This window comes from Protobothrops mucrosquamatus, unplaced genomic scaffold (genome assembly GCF_001527695.2).
Source record: "Protobothrops mucrosquamatus isolate PMUCROS unplaced genomic scaffold, P.Mucros_1.0 scaffold218, whole genome shotgun sequence".
NCBI lineage: Eukaryota > Metazoa > Chordata > Lepidosauria > Squamata > Viperidae > Protobothrops > Protobothrops mucrosquamatus.
Window position 1 is genome coordinate 1,204,384 of NW_015386571.1, and position 17,287 is coordinate 1,221,670.

At 42.2% G+C, this 17,287-nt stretch overlaps 1 protein-coding gene across 1 annotated transcript in view; it reads right to left on the reverse strand.

Moving 5' to 3' along the window:
* Window positions 1-17,287, reverse strand: part of GPHN (gephyrin) — a 189,448-nt gene that overhangs the window by 86,969 nt on the left and 85,192 nt on the right. The window contains exons 5-6 of the mRNA XM_029283766.1: window positions 16,666-16,760; window positions 6,170-6,236 (exon numbers count right to left, since the gene is read on the reverse strand). Coding sequence (XP_029139599.1) covers window positions 6,170-6,236; window positions 16,666-16,760 — 162 coding nt within the window. The remainder of the gene's footprint in view (window positions 1-6,169; window positions 6,237-16,665; window positions 16,761-17,287) is intronic.

Below are 17,287 nucleotides of genomic sequence, written 5' to 3' on the forward strand. Positions count from 1 at the left end.
CTATTGTTAGCAATTCAAGAGAGTTGAAATTATCTCCCAGTGAAATCCTAAAATATGACTGCCAAACTTTACTGAGCATAGATTTATACAGGCCAGGGTAGACCTTTGAACAATATTTCTATTACTTGCTTTTAAAATTTAATATTTATTGACAGACAACATATTAAACAAATTAGTTTAAACTGACTTAAGGGGCAAAGGAACATTTCCTTCCTTCCTCCCTCCCTCCCTCCCTTGGTGGTGAATATACCAAATATTACTACCTTTTATTTTTCTCCACAACAACAACCCTATGAGGTGGGTTGGTCTGCAAGAAAGCGAGAAAGTTACCCAGCTGGCTTTAATGCCTTAGGAAGGCCTAGAATATAGTTTCCTTGTTTCTAAGCCAAGTCATTAACCACTACACCATGGTAGCCATATCATACCATACTATAGTATATCACACCACGCCACACCACACACTACACCATGCCACACCACATATGCCATACCACACCATTTCTTTCTTCTATTTAACATTTTCTCTATTATTTATTGTACTTGACCTGTCTGCCCTCATAATGCTATTTATTTTTCAGAGGCATATTGCAACCTGCCCTCTATATTTGCTTCAAAAAAAAATCAGTTTACTCTGTATTAATAAAGGAAATTTGGTTTACACCCTTAAATTAAATGGTTGGAGGGAGCAGGCTAGAAAGACCTGCAGAAACTACCTTTATTCATTTTCTTCCTTTTTAATATATGTGGGGGGGAAAAGAATGAAAATTAAGCACTTTTTGTGATCTCACAAAAATGTAATTAATCCAGCATTCTGCCTGATAGCTGTTGATAGGTTGTCTGTTCAATTATCTATGATTTCTTTATCTTATACCTGTGATTTCAAGTTAATAAAAGGATGTATGAAGAAAGGGAAGGAGGGAGAAGCAGCTTCAGGAAAAAATCCCTTGAACAGTGTTTTTTGTGCTCTTTACTGACATAAAATTCTAAAAGTCTAAAATATTATATTTCAAAAAGAATGATAAAAAAATCAAACTGTGAACTCTGCTTATTAACAATTATAATTTATACTATAAGTAAAGAATTAGAATATATAAAGACAAAGAAACTAAAGTGATAACTATTGTATCATATCAAAGAAAAACAGAATTATGGGATTTGCTTTCCTGTGGTTTGATGAAGATCATGAAATAATCATACAGAGCACTATCTGAGCTAAGGAAAGAAATGTGGAAACCTTTGCAACTGTTTGCTAATGTACAGATTCCATTTCACAGAACAAATTCTTTTAATAATCACCAGTCATCCATGAAGTTGACACAATCCAAAATCAAGTTATCAAGTATATAAGCAAATATATAACAAGTATAACAAGTGGAAAGAGATGCACATAACTAAGGCAGAATATCAGCAAATAGCCCGAGCCTGCAAAAATGAAGTGAGGAAAACTAAGGCTCAAAATGAACTAAGGCTTGCAACAAAAGTCAAAAATAACAAAAAAAGTTTCTTTCAACATGTAAAAAACAAGAAAAAAGTCAAGGAAATGATTGGTCCATTAGTGGGAGAAAGTGGCAAGAAGGTGACAAGCAACAGGGAGAAAGCAGAACTATTTAACTCATTTTTTGCATCCGTCTTTACACAAAGGGAAAAAACAGTCCAACCTATCAAAAACAGTACCGTAAAAAATGGATTGGAAACACAAGTTAAGATAGGCAAGAAAATGGTAAGTGAGCACCTGTCCAGCCTAGACGAGTTCAAATCACAGGACCAGATGGATTACACCCCAAGGTTCTCAAGGAACTAGCAGATGTGATCTCAGAACCACTGAACTATATTTTTCAAAGATCCTGGAGCACTGGGAAACTACCAGAGGACTGGAAAAGAGCTGACGTAGTTCCCATCTTCAAAAAAGGAAAAAAATGGATCCAGGAAACTACAAACCTATCAGCCTGACCTCAATACCTGGGAAGATTCTGGAAAAGATAATCAAACAACGAATTAGTGAACACCTAGAAGCAAACAAAGTCATTACCAAAAGCCAACATGGGTTTGTCAAAAACAGATCATGCCAGACAAATCTTATTGCATTCTTTGACCAAGTGACAAAATTAGCGGACCAGAGGAATGCTGTGGATATAAGTTACTTGGACTTCAATAAGGCATTTGATAAAGTAGATCACAACCTACTACTTGATAAGATAGAAAAATGTGGGTTAGACAGCATCACCACCAGATGGACTTGTAGCTGGCTGACCAGCCGTACTCAACTTGTGGTCCTCAATGGAACTGCATCTACATGGAGGGAAGTATGTAGTGGGGTGCCCCAGGGCTCTGTTCTGGGCCCAGTGCTCTTCAACATCTTCATCAATGATCTGGATGAGGGGATAGATGGGGAACTCATAAAATTTGCAGACAACACCAAGCTGGCAGGAATAGCCAACACTCCAGAAGACAGGCTTAGGATACAGAAGAATCTTGACAGACTTGAACACTGGGCGCTATCTAACAAAATAAAATTCAATGGTGAAAAAAGTAAGGTTCTACATTTAGGCAAGAAAAACCAAATGCACAGCTATAGTATAGGTGATTCCTTGCTCAATAGTAGTAACTGTGAAAGGGATCTCAGAGTCCTAGTGGACAATCACTTAAATATGAGCCAGCAGTGTGCTGCAGCTGCCAAAAAAGCCAACACAGTGGTAGGCTGCATTAACAGAGGGATAGAATCAAGATCACATGAAGTGTTAATACCACTTTACAATGTCTTGGTAAGGCCACACTTGGAATACTGCATCCAGTTTTGGTCACCACGATGTAAAAAAGATGTTGAGACTCTAGAAAGAATACAAAGAACAGCAGCAAAGATGATTAGGGGACTGGAGGCTAAAGCATATAAGAAATGGTTGCTGGAATTGGGTATGTCTAGTTTAATGAAGGACGAGGGATGACATGATAGCAGTGTTCCAATATCTCAAGGGCTGCCACAAAGAAGAGGGAGTCAAGCTATTCTCCAAAGCACCTGAAGGCAGGACAAGAAGCAACGGATGGAAACTGACCAAAGAGAGAAGCAACCTAGAACTAAGGAGAAACTTCCTGACAGTTAGAACAATTAATCAGTGGAACAACCTGCCTCCAGAAGTTCTGAATGCTCCAACACTGGAAGTTTTTAAGAAGAGATTGGACAGCCATTTGTCTGAAACAGTATAGGGTTTCCTGCCTGAGCAGGGGTTGGACTAGATGACCTCCAAGGTCCCTTCCAACTTAATTATCATCATCACTATCATCACCATCATCATTATTATTTCTAAATTTGAAAATTACATATACATTCTATACAAATAAAGATAAATTAAATGTTAGAATACCTCTACCTCGTATGAGGGAAGTTTTGTTTGAAAAAAATCTACAATTTTAACACATTTCACTTAGATACACTAGCATATTTAAATAAAAAGTGTTCACCAAATATTGACAACAAATTGTTAGGGCTTCTAAGAGTAAAACAAAATTGCTTCAAATCTCACTTTGGCTTGTTAACTCACAATATCTAAGAATGTCTATAACTTCCTCAGATCAAACAAAATATTCTAGCCCCACCTATATACATGCTATTGTGTCATCTATTTTGTATCATCCTACCTTCCCCCTCCAATTTTATCCTGGATATGGGGAATAAACTTTAACTTTTGTCTTCTAAAAATATTATAAAAATATTTACATTGTTAGAAACTTTATGCCACAGTGTAATCTTATAAATACTCACAGCTTTTAAAACAGAAAATCCTACTATATTATTTAAAATATTTACAATGACTTTCATGACAGACAGATATACATACATACAGATATACATACATGACAGATACACACACACACACACACACAATACACTATATATATATGTTGAGAAAAATAGTTGAACACCGGGATAAATATAAAAACAACTGTTTAATAAACTAACAACTGTTTGATAAACTTAGCTTTCGTCGGCAGCCGACGTAATCATAGTGGAAGCGGGCTCCCATGCTAAGTATTATTATTGTTTGATAGTTCAATATGTACTTATTCATTGCTTATTCATTTTGTTAGAATACCCAGGTATGAAGAAGATAGATTATAGAAAATTATTCTACAAAATCTTTAATTCTAAAAATATTTGTATTGCAAGAGTTGCATTCAGATGTCATACTCTCTAATACAGGGCTTTTCAACCTTTTTACCGATTGTACCACTTTTAGGATATGGCAATATTCGAGTACCACCTAGCAAGGTGTCAAAAACTTGATGACCCCCCAAAAAAAACCTGTTCAAAATTGCAATTGCACTGAAATGACTTATGACCATATTTCACACTTATGACCATTGCAGCATGCCTAGGGTCATGTGATTTATATTTGGATACTTGGCAACTGATTCATATTTATAATGGTCACAGTGTTCCAGGGTCATGTGATCCCCTTCTGCAACCTTTTGACAAGCAAAGTCAATGGCAGAGCTGCTGGTGGCCAAGTGCTAAGGCGGGACTTCCTTTCCTCCCTCCCTTCCCTGCCTCCCTTTTTCTCATTCCCATCTCCTTCTGAAGGAAGAATTTGAACCCCACCCCATATTTTCCCTCTTCCATATATTGATCAAACAAGGAAAGGCCTCCAGAGACAGAAAAGACAAGCTGCTCAGTGAACTAGCTTAAAAAGGCACATTCCCCTTTAAGAATTAGCTACTGGCTAGAAAGGAAAGTAAGGAGCGCAGCCGGCACTTAAGGAGGAAAAAAAATGTAAGTATTGGCTGCCGGCTAAGGCAACCTCCCCAAATTGCTCCATTCATAAGTAAAGGAATGCTACAGGCAAAATCCATTCAGGAGAAAAATACTTCAAAATTCCTTGCAGCAAAACTTACAGCTAACAACAGCAGAGCAATAGAAGCTAACACGAGACATCAACCATCAGCCAAATAGAAATTGCCAAACACTCCTTAAGAACACAAAGCCCTCATTGCACAAATCCCAGAACTTCAAAGTCACAAAAGCATATAAGAATCCTTCCACTCTCCATCTCCTTCCCTCCTCCATGCCTCACCTCGAGCCATTGCTGCCTTTTTTCATTCCTCTTGGAGGGTGACCCCTCCCCCACTGCATTTCTTGCCTGTTTGCTGCTGCCAGCACAGGTGGCTGCCACAGCAGTTGTAGATCGGCTCATGGCCAGCCTGCTTGATCTCCCCTCCCCTCCCCCTCCCCTCCCCCTCCCCTTCGGTGCAGCTGACTCTGCCTCCTCCCAAGGCTGCTGCTTTTTTTCTCTCTCCCTCACCTACCCAAACTGCCTCCTTTTATAGCAGCAGTTCTCAACCTATGGGTCGCGACCCCATTTGGGGTCGATCGACCATTTCACGGGGGTCGCCAAGCAAGGCTGTCCGCCATTTTTTTCCCCTTTTCCGGTGGGTGCCTTACCTCCCTTGAGCTGGGCCAGCTGGTGGTCGGCCTGCTCCGTCTCTGCCACTTGCCAGCTACGCCTCGGCCGGCGCAGGGGGCGGAACCATGCATGCACGGCGCTCCCGGGCAGGGAAAGTCCTTGACTTACGACCGGTTGGGTAGTCCTCGACTTACAACCGGTTTAGTCCTCGACTTACGACCGGTTGGGGGTCGCGGCATTAAAAAGGTTGAGAACCACTGTTTTATAGGCTCTCCTGTCTCCGTCCCCCTTCCTCCTTTCTTATGGGGAAGGGTGAGCCAGAAGTGAGCCTGGGGCCTTTGCAGCTCCAGAGGACTCTCTCACTGCAAGTCCTTGCCTGTGCTGGCTCTTTCCCTCCCCCACTACACTTGGCTAGGCAGGACTGCATACCACCTGCCACTCATTAATGTACCACAAGTGGTATGCGTACCACTGGTTGAAAAGCCCTGTGCTAGACTACTATTGGGAAGATTCAGGTTCTAGTTCATCCTCAGCAATAAAAGCTCCCTAGCCTTTGAGCCAGTCATTTTTTTCTTAGCTCAACTATTTCACAGAGTTATAGTGGAGAAAAATGGATGGGAGGAATGCCTTCACCTCCTGAATGAATGGTATTTATTAAAATAATTCTCATCTTTCCTGCTAATTACACTATATTAAATTATATTTACTATTTATGGAAGAAAATTTTGTAATCATCAAAAGATCTTTAGTTCCTCATGAAAAACACTGCTTACCTGTGATCCTTTCTTGCTACCTGGAAGGTTAATTATGAGAGTTTTCCCTCTGATTCCACACACAGGTCTGGGGGGAGGGGGGGAGGAGAAAAAAAGGGGAGAGAAATGAGTGCTAAGACACAGAAAATTAACAATTGTTTTTAATAAAACATAATTTTAACCAATCTCAAAAATGTGAGGTCATAGAATTCATTCACTGAAAAAAAAGTTTTTTTAGAAGTAGAGTTGATTAAAGAAACCTTCATGATCAAACTAGTTTTACTTAGCTCATCAACAAAATATTAATGCTTTTTCACATATATGCATTCAGGTAGTCCTGGACTTATGACCATTCTTTTAGTGACAGTTCTAAGTTGTGACAGTGCTGAAAAAAGTAACTTATGACCCATCCTTGAAATTACAACTGTTGCAGCAGTCACACAGTCATGTGATTGTAATTCAGGCACTTGGCAACTGGCTTGCATTTATAATGATTACAGCATTTTGCTGTCACATGCGCAAACTTATTGTAGGCTGCATGGGAATGTTTAATTGTGATATTAAGACATCTTTGTTCTAATGTTTTATTTCATTGCTGACATATATTGTTTTTATTTTGGGGGTTTTAGCCACCCAGAGTTTAAGATGTGCAGCCATTTAAATGCTTTAAAGAAACAACTAAATAAGTTCATATAAACAGGGCTTACTGTTGCTCAATGATGCTAGAGCTGCTTATATCAGCTGTCCATCCCTGAATATTGGTATTTTCCCTAAAACTATCACCAAGTGAAAAAGATTGAAAGTAATATGAATGATCAATTGATTTTCAGATCACTGTTATCGGAACTGATTCAGAACAGCTTTCATATCTATTTATGTACATAATATTAAAAATTACAAGTCTAAAATACAAATAACTGTGTGTTTTACAAATACAATAAATAGAATAATATATTTTTTGTACTTTACTAATAGAAAGTACAATGCCAGAGATAAATAACATTCTACATTAATTAAACATATCACAACTTTCCACCTTTCAAAGCCTGCTGAAAAGGCCAGGTTTTGCTAGCATTTGTGAAACCCAACAGATTATGGACCGTCTGGATCTCAGGGTTAATAATATTCCCCAAAAGGGGGGGTAGCAATTGAAAAGCTCACCATCAAGTACATATCTATATACTAAAGCAGAATTCCAGCACTCTTGTGGAGTCTGTTTTCTGACGGTGTAACTTGAAGGGCTGACAATATGACACAAGAATCATATAAAGTGTAATCTTAATTAAATTTGTTTCATGTCAATGTCATATTATGAAAATACTATTTACTTTCTAGAAGGATAGCAAAGTTGATCTACTGTTATTCCAAGAAGAACCTTTCCCTTCTTGTATATCACTATAGCCCAGTGGTGCCGAACCTACGGCACGCATGCCAGAGGCGGCACTCAGAGCCCTCTCTGTGGGCACACGTGCCGTTGCCCCAGCCTCGCCTCCCCCTGCAACCCCCTCATCAGCAGCCCCTTGGAGGAGAATTTCCCCGAGCATGGCCCACGCGAAGCAGCACAGCCAAGGACATGGCAGCCAGGCAGCGTAGACAAGATTCTGCCTTCACGTCCCATCATGCACAGTTGATGCTGTAGGGCGCAGGAAGAGGGTGTGGCCACCATGGCGCTGCTGGGCTGCCTGGGTGATCTGCGGCGGGCCCTGGAGGCAGTGAGTGGTCCTGCGGGCAGGCAGGGTGGGGGTGGGGCAGGGGGTGGAGCGGGGGCAGGGCCAGTTTTTGGGCACTCGGTCTCTAAAAGGTTCGCCATCACTGCTATAGCCCATCCTAGACATTTAAACAACTTTATCATGCTGCTTACAGAAAACCTACCATACATCAGCACCTATAGGCTATATAAACACAAACACAGGAATTAGAACCAACAACAAATCCATCTCCCAAGTCTGTCTCTAAAATAATGACAATAATATCAACCACAAGTGCAACAAATAATTCAGCTGGATCATCTTCCAATGTGATCTATGTCTATCATCTACTGCAGGGGTGTCAAACTACCGGCCTACAGGCCAGTTTCATCATACCGGAGCCGTGGCCCCCCCATTGCCGACAATGGCAAAATAGTCCCGATACGTCTCGCGAGTCACGTGATGTCGCGAGTTTGACATGTCTGATCTACCAGCTATCTCTTTTATTGTCCTTTTATGTATCATATAGGAAAACAAACAATCCTGACCCAAAAGAACAAATATCTACAATTATAATAGAATCAAGGAAATAATCAGCAGGAGAATATACAATACTAAGTCAGTTTGTTACTGATCTCCTAGAACAAGAGAATATTTCAAGGATGACGTTCTAAACTGCAACTTGCCAACTTTTCAATTTTTTATATGTGAGACTGACTAGAACACATACAGAAGTTTCTCTTTTATTTTTGTAAACTAGACATTTAGTGGGAAAGACTCACGCAGCACTAGAACTCACAGTCTCCAAGTTTCTATCCTGATGCTTTAACTACTACAGTACATCAGACTAGCTTTTCCACAATTTTTCAACACACACAAAACAGTGCTTAGTGATAGGAACCAAGAAATAATATGCAATTCCCACTGAAAGGATTTTGGTTCCATCTATGTATTCCTTTTACAACATTCTTATCTAATTTGGAACATACTTCACATGTTATTTTTCTTTATTAACATTATGTTAACTCTTAATTATATATTGTATTCCCTCTCCATCAATCAAATATTGATGCATGATGCAATTCTGTACTATATCAATGTCAAATATTTATGTAATTTCTTTCAAGACAAATGCTACTATTTTTTTCTTCATTATAATCATAACTGAAGTTCAGTCAAGTGCATTACTGAATCACATTAACATGATAAAAATTAATTGAAACTCATTTAAACTTGGGATTCATATAGATTCTTCACAATTCAGAAATATTTTCTGTGAGAACTATGCATATTTATTTATTTATTTGCAAAATTTCTTTTAAATATTTGCTATTAGTGAAAACAGGGAAATTAGTGCCGAGGAGAAAAAGAAATCTGAAAAAATAATTTCTATAGATGTGGTGTGATAGTGATTAAGGGTTGGACTGACACCAGAAATGCCCACATTCTTGTCTACCTCAGTCATAGAAGTTCACTGGATGACATATGAAAAGTAGGATATCTCTCCAATATGAAAAGTAGGATATCTAGTATATAAATAAAATGCACTGATTTTATTCTAATTTAACTTTAGGAATCTGAAATAATTATAAATATAAGTGTCATGATTCCGACAGATGAAACTCTTCAAAAGAACTTCGAGGCATTGTTTATCTTAAAGAATCTTTTATTCGAGAAACAAAGTATCGGCACTACATAGTGGAAACCAAAAACTAAATTCCCCTCTCCTGGATACAAAGTAACAAAGCACAATTCCCTCCTCCAATAAACAGTTATAGATCACATTCCCCAATTAGCTTGAAGTGCGGGCTTTTTCCCCAGCTCTCCAGCCCGCCAAAACTCTATCAACTCTGGGCCCAATGACCTTGGGTTCCCATGGCTGAGTTATTATTCTTATGACTAGCTGGACTCTCATCCACATTCCCCCTCCCAGCATCAACTAACTCTAAAAGCAATAGAGAAAAATGGTTGCATTTCCATCTATTGTCAAAGGAAGAACATCTGATGTTAGCAGCATTGACATCATGCCCCCCTTACAAAAAGGACAAATCCTGTAATGCAATCAAAAGCACAGGTTAGTGGTTGCTTCTTGGTTTGTTAGGGTGTTTCTTATAGAACCTATTAATGAGTCTGTCAGCTTTTACCTTGCTTAGATTTCACCCAGGTGGCCTCAAACAATGGATATCCCTTCCATTGCACTAAGTACTGCAATTTCCCTTTAAAAATTCTTGAATCAAGAATGCGCTTTACTTCGTAGTGAATCTATCCTGCCACTATGAGAGGTCCAGGTGCCTTCTTAGGGGGAGGTCTTAAGGTGGAATCCCAAAAAGGTTTCAACAGGCTACAATGGAAAACAGGGTGAACTTTCCCTAAGAGCCTGGGAAGTTTTAGTTCTACCGAGACCGGGTTAATGATCCTTACAATGGGGAAGGGTCCTAAGTAATTCAGCCCTAACTTCTTACTAGGTAACTTAAGCCGTAAATATTTGGTGGACAGATAAACCTTTTCCCCAACTTGGAATGTCCTCTGAGGAGTCCTTTTTTATCTGCCTGTTTTTTGTATGTCTCAGAAGCCTTTTTCAAAGTAGTTTTTGTGGTTTTCCAGACTTCTTCCCACCCCCTCACCCATTGATCAAGAGTTTGGGAAGCGAAGGGTCCTTGAGGATATTCGGGTATTGGGCTGAACTCTTTTCCTGTGGCCACTTTAAAAAGCATGAAGCCAGTGCTGCTGTGAACAGAGTTATTGTAAGCCACCTCTGCGAAAGGGAGAAGGTCAGTCCAGTTCATTTGTTGATAATCCACATAGCATCAGAGATCTGTTCCACCATTGAGTTCGCAGATTCAGCCGCCCCATTGATAGACAGGTGAAAGGCCAATGATAGTCCTTGAGATGAGCCAATTAGTTTAACAAAACTCCTCCAAAACCTAGCTGTAAACTGCACCCCCGTCAGAGATTATTCGTTTTGGTGCGCCATGCAGTCAGTAGATGTGTTTCAGGAACATCTTGATTAGTCGTTGGGCAGACGGGAGCCCTTTGCAGGCAATAAAGTGAGCCTGCTTTGAAAACAGACCTATCACAGTCTAGATTAATGTATTTCCCCTACTTTCAGGTAGGTCTACTATAAAATCCATAGCAATTTCTTCCCATGGTTGGGAAAGGTCCGCCACTGGTTGTAATAACCCAGGGGTTTTCCCCAGAATTCTTTTCATGGTGGCACATATAGCACAACTCCGGACAGTTTTCTACATCCCATTTCAACCCCGGCCACCAAACTTGTCGACTTGTGTTTTTAAATATCCAAAGTGCCCAGCCTGTTTTATGGCCGTGACGGAGGGCGTTAAGGCGAAGGGTCTCGGGCAAGTGCAGCTTTTCCCCTTTGTAAGGCAAACCATCCCTGCAAGTTAGGAAGGTTTGATTGTCCTTCAACCATTGGTCGGTGAGGAGCTCTCGTTTTATTTTCTTTGCCCCAGGGTCAAAGAAGGCTCTTGAAGGCAGGGCTCTGCGTGGCGTGAGTTGAGAAGCAGTTTGTGGAGTGGAAATAATTACTTCATTAAACTCTTCACGCTGGCTCTTGTACTGGGGCAGTCTGGATAAAGCATCAGCTAAGAAGTTTTTTCCCCCTGGTATGTACTTTAGGGTGAAATTAAACTGGTTAAAATATTGCGCCCATCGTTCTTGTTTGAGGGACAATTTGCGGGGAGTTTTCAGTGCTTCTAGATTTTTGTGATCAGTCCATACCTCAAAAGGCACCTTGCTCCCTTCTAGATAGTGTTATCAGTTTAATAGAGCCCATTGGATCGCAAAGGCTTCCTTCTCCCACACAGCCCACCTCCTCTCGCACTCAGCGAATTTTTTTGAGGTGTAGGTGCAGGGTTGTAGGATCCCACTCTGGTTCTTTTGCAATAACACAGCTCCAACGGCCACATCGCTGGCATTGGCCTGAATCACAAAGGGCTTCCCTAGGCAAGGATGCTTTAAAACTGGTTTGACTGCAAATAGCCTTTTTAAATTCTCAAAAGCGGTTTGACAGTTCATAGTCAATGCTAATGGTTGGCCCAGACATGGCTTTCCTCTCTCCTTGCCTGTTTTCAGTAATTTCATTAGGGGTTAGGCAATTTCAGCAAAGGAGGGGAGAACTAGCGATAGAAGTTGGTGAATCCCAGAAAGCTCTGGAGTTGTTTGCGAGTCTTTGGGGTCTGCCATTCAACTACGGTCGGGCCCATTTCAATGCCTTCACTGGAAATTCTGTAGCCAAGATAATCTAGTTGGGTCTGGTGAAACTCACACTTTGATAGTTTAACATAAAGTTTGGCATTCAACAGTTTCTTTAGCACTTCTCTCACTAGTTTTACATGGTCACCCATATTAGTGCTGTATATCAGGATGTCATAAAGATACACCAAAACCCCTTTGTATAAATGGTCATGTAGTACCTGATTGATCAGCTGCGTAAAGTAAGCTGGAGCCCCCTGTAGTTCAAGAACTTTAAATTGGTAGCTCCCCATGGGACAGTTAAAGGCAGTCTTCCACTCATCTCCCTCCTTTATCTTCATCCAGTAATATGCCTCTCTCAAGTCCAACTTAGTGAAGACACTCTCCTTTGCCAGGTGGGTTAGTAAGTCCTTCAGGAGGGGGAGGGGGTATTTGATTTCCACGTTCACAGTGTTCAGACCTTTATAATCCATGCAGAGACAAAGCGACCCGTCTTTTTTTTCTTTAAATAATACCGAGGCTCCCACGGCAGACTTGGCCCGTTTGATAAATCCCCTTGCTAGGTTCTTGTCCACATACTGCTGCATCTCCTCCATTTCAAGGGGGGACATAGCATACATTCTCGGCTGTGGGAGTTTGGCTCCCGGTAACAGTTCGATAGAGCAATCATTAGGTCGGTGGGGAGGCAGGGTGTCACATTCTTTCTCACTAAACACCTCCACTAGGTCCTGGTACTCGTTGGGGATGAGTGGCTCACCTGGTTGAGACAAGGCAGTTATTTGCGCTATCTCATTGGGTGGGATAAGTTCTCCTGTAACGTATGAGTTAAGAGGGGGGCTTGGGTCCTACAGGTAACCTCACAGTCCTCATTCCCTTCTCCCACCAGATAAACGGCTTCCATTTGTCTAACCAGGCTAGCCCTAGGATCACAGCTTCAGTCATTTTCAGAGCCACCATGAAATGAATGAACTCCCAGTGCTCACCTATTTCTAAGCATAGGGGTTCAGTCAATTGCATGACTAAAGTTCCTCCCATTAGAGAGCCATCGGCTTGCTCAAACCTCACAGGTTTGGAGAGCAGCCTTGCTTGTATGCCCATTTTCAGGGCAAGTGACAAGCTAATAATGCACCAGGAGCATCCAGAGTCCACTAGTACTTTCAAATCTACCTGTGCCCCCATCTTAGGGATTATAGGTTTGGCAGATAGTGAAAAAGGTGGAACATGTCGACTCACCATCGGGTCATTCTCTCCTTCGTCATCGCTGTTGTAGGAGGGTAGAGTGGCGGCAGGTCCGGCTTGGGTTTCGGCACTCTCCTGCGTGGGGGACGTGACTTGAGCAACGGGTTCCTGCACAATCCAGTTGGATTTCTCTTTCGCTGGCTGCTGGGCTGGTTTCTTTCTCGCTGGTGGTCCCATTCTATTCTGCTGTTGAGGGTAAGGGACTGGGCAACTCGCTGTTTGATGTCCCTGTTGTCCACATCTGAAGCACTTGATCGGTGGGCCTGCAGGTGGCCTGGGATTTTCAGTAGCTGCGGCGGTTGAAGGCTTTCGGGGGGGCTGCCATTTGGGTTGATCTGGCCTTGGCTCGGCTTCTAGTGGAGGTGGCTTCTTATAGTGGGCAAGCTGGATGTCCAGTCTTACTGCTGCCTGGTACCATTCTTGGAACTGATTAGGGACTGCTCGATAGACACAAGCCTGGGAGAGGTGGTCGTCTAGTCCCTCCTTGAAGTGATGGACTAGTGATTGCTTGGGCTACCTCTCTATTTGGCCGGCTATCTTGCGAAACTCTCGTATGTATTCCAGTGCAGGCCTGCCGACTTGTCTTATCTTGTGGACTTGCTCCTCTGCTTTGAGGGTGATGGATGGGTCCTCGAACCTTGCTCTCAGTCCTAGGAGGAAGAGATGGGGGTCCCCCAACTCAGGTGCTTCCTCGTTGTATAAATTGTTCAGCCACTCAGATGCTTCCCCTTCCAAGCTGGACGCAACCACGTCGACCAAAGCAGCTGGGTTCGGGTAGAAATCGGCACAGCGGTTCAAGTGAGAATGCACCTGGTTGAGGAAAAAGATCAGCTTCTCCAGGTCTCCATCAAAGGTTGCTCTAAGAGGTGGTGCCATCAGTGGTTGCTGCGCCCCCTAGGGAGCCTGCATTCCCGGTGGTTGCTGGCCTCCCCACTGTGGATGTTGCACCCCCAACGGTTGCTGGCCTCCCCATAGCGGCTGCTGCATTCCCAGTTGCTGCAGGCCTCCCAGCGGTTGTTGCATGTTCAGGGGTTGTTGCCACCCCATGGCTGTTGCTGTATTGCTGGCGGCTGTGGCATCCCCAATTGCTGTATGACTGCCAATGGTCTCAGCGGCTGCTGAAATGGCACCCCCAGTTGCTGCGGGCCTCCCAGTGGTTGCTGCATGTGCGGAAGCTGTTGCCACCCCCACTGCTGCTGACCTGCAGGCGACTGTGGCATCCCCAATTGTCGTAGGCCCCCCTGCAGCCCTGGAGGTGGTTGTTGCTGGATCCTCATTAGTTGCGGATCCCTCAGTGGTTGCTGCATGTTCAGAGATGGCGGCCAGCCCCACTGCTGCTGTACTCCCAGCAGTTGCTGACCCCCTGGCAGCTGTATCATCCCTGGTTGCTGCAAGGCCCCCTTCTGCTGCTGCACATTCGGGGGCTGCGGCCACCCCCAGTTCAGTTGCTGCATCGCCAGCGACTGCTGGCCTCCCATCTGTGGGACATCCCCCATTGCTGTATGGGCCCCAGGCTGGGTGGCCGGTAAGCGCGTCGATCCGGGCTTCGGCTGTCCTGGTGATGGCTCAGGCTCTTATCTCGCCGGCGGTGATCTGGGCTTTTGGAAGGGCGACGACTGGAGCTGTCTCTCCCCATGGGGCTGAAGGCCATGGTAAATGGCTTCGAGGATGGGGAAGCTGCTTGACCTGCACAGGTGGGACTGGGACTTCCCCTTGGCATGAGTTGGTGGCTGCCTTGCCAATCGCTCGGGTATGGAGAACGGGAGGGTTGTTCTCCACTTTTCATTTCTAGCTCCTCAAATCTTTCCACCAACTTCTCCACTGATTGACTACAGACTGTGGACAGGTACTTCCACTCACCCGAGTCCTCGGTGGTAGTCAATTTTGTAGTTCTCCACCAGTCCAGGGAGCGCGACTTGTGGGAAGCCCCTCCTTGCAGCTTGACCTCGTCCGCCTTCAAAGCACTTGATTGTGTAAAGGCTGTCTCAAGGTGTCTAGAGTCTCCACTGGGTAAGGTCCATTCCGATGACCAGATCAGCTGTCCTCGCAGCTTGGGTCTTGCCCCCATCTGAGAGACCTGAAAAAGTTCCTTCTCCACCAGCGCGCTGGCCTGCACTCCCTCCTCTGAGGGAGCAACCACTGCCAGGTTGCTGGTTTCAGACGCTCCTTCCTTTTCCATGTTGAGATCTTCCCCGAATCTTTGTCGGTCTATCCCTCAATTCTAGGGACAGCGACTGGGGCTCGGGACCCCAAGATAGTTAGGTAAAAATTGGAGTTTTTGGTTTAATGTCATGGTTCCGACAGATGAAACTCTTCAAAAGAACTTCGAGGTATTGTTTACCTTAAATAATCTTTTATTCGAGAAACAAAGTATCGGCACTACATAGTTGAAACCAAAAACTAAATTCCCCTCCCCTGGATACAAAGTAACAAAGCACAATTCCCTTCTCCAATAAACAGTCATAAATCACATTTCTCAATTAGCTTGAAGTGCGGGCTTTCTCCCCAGCTCTCCAGCCCACCAAAATTCTATCAATGCTGGCCCAATAACCTTGGGTTCCCACGGCTGAGTTATTATTGTTATGACTAGCTGGACTCTCATCCACATTCCCCCTCCCAGCTTCAATTAACTCTAAAAGCAATAGAGAAAAATGACTGCATTTCCATCTGTTGTCAAAGCAAGAACATCTGATGTTAGCAGCATTGACAATAAGTAGCCAACAAAACTGGGTTATTCCTGCAACTTAATCCTTGAAGAAAATATCCCATAGTGTAATGTTTTGCATGCATATTTAGTATTTATTTTTATTTATTAAATTGTCGTCCATCTCATTCTGCAAAGTGACTGCTTAGTATGCCTCACTGAGTTCACTGATTTTGCTCGATGAGTAAAGAATTGGGGTCTTGGGTTAAGTCATGTGTTTTTCAATATTTTTGTTTTGGAAGATGTTTACAATACTTCTATGAGAGGAAAAAAGAGACAGAGAGAGTCACTTTCTACAGCCATGAGATATAACCGCTATAATCGTTTATATCTCTCAGTGGCTGCAATATGGGATCCACAATCTACTTTAAAATATTGTTGTGTAGTGTACTGAAGCAAAATATGCAAAATAGTTTGAAAGTGCAATATAACTTCTACACATTGTTACTATGTGAAAATTTTGCAAGAGAGATTCAATGTTTTTTCTTCCTGAATTCCATCTGTCAAAAATACTCCACAATAAAAAAATAAAGCAAGCAAATAAAAACCATAAAACAATAAAAGAAGCCATTTGGATATCAAAATGAGAAAGGGATGATGAATTACTTTTGTTCATTCCACTACCTTAGGTTTTTCTAGAGAAAAACTTTTGATATTTTTGTTAGCATTCTTACCTAGAGAGCATGCCCAGAGGTGTAACATTAAGTGATCCCATCAGCATTGCCAAGGCCATTCCTGGGGCCTCACGTTCTATTACTTCTTTAGTAGCCTGTAATCAAAGATTAAACAGTAGACTGAGTGAAAACTAGAAAAATAAAATATAAAGCTAAATAAAATTTCACCATCTCTTTCCTAAAACCAGTACAACATGGGATTTGAATGTGAATCAATTTGGGCATAAAATAATTATATACTTATCTCATTAAAATTAGCTTATGCCCATATATTCTGCTACAATGTCTGAAACTTGTTCTGTATCAAAAACTGCATCTTTCAGTCACTGACCACAATAGTTTTTCATCTATAAATATTATATTATTACTTTTGCCTGTTCCTTTAGATTTCTCCTGGAAATCCAAATATGCTGAACAGTTCAGAAAATTATTAGAAAGGATTGGCTCATATAGTCCTTTAAAATAGAGATTATTATTTTCTTTTCATGGAAGATTTATATTTTCTGTCCCTTTCTGTTGATTCATGATATAAGAGATCTCCTTCTAATTGGAAGGCATTTGTATACTGAGGCAATCTTTGAGATTAAAATGGTAGCCAAATTTCAATTATATGATGCTATAA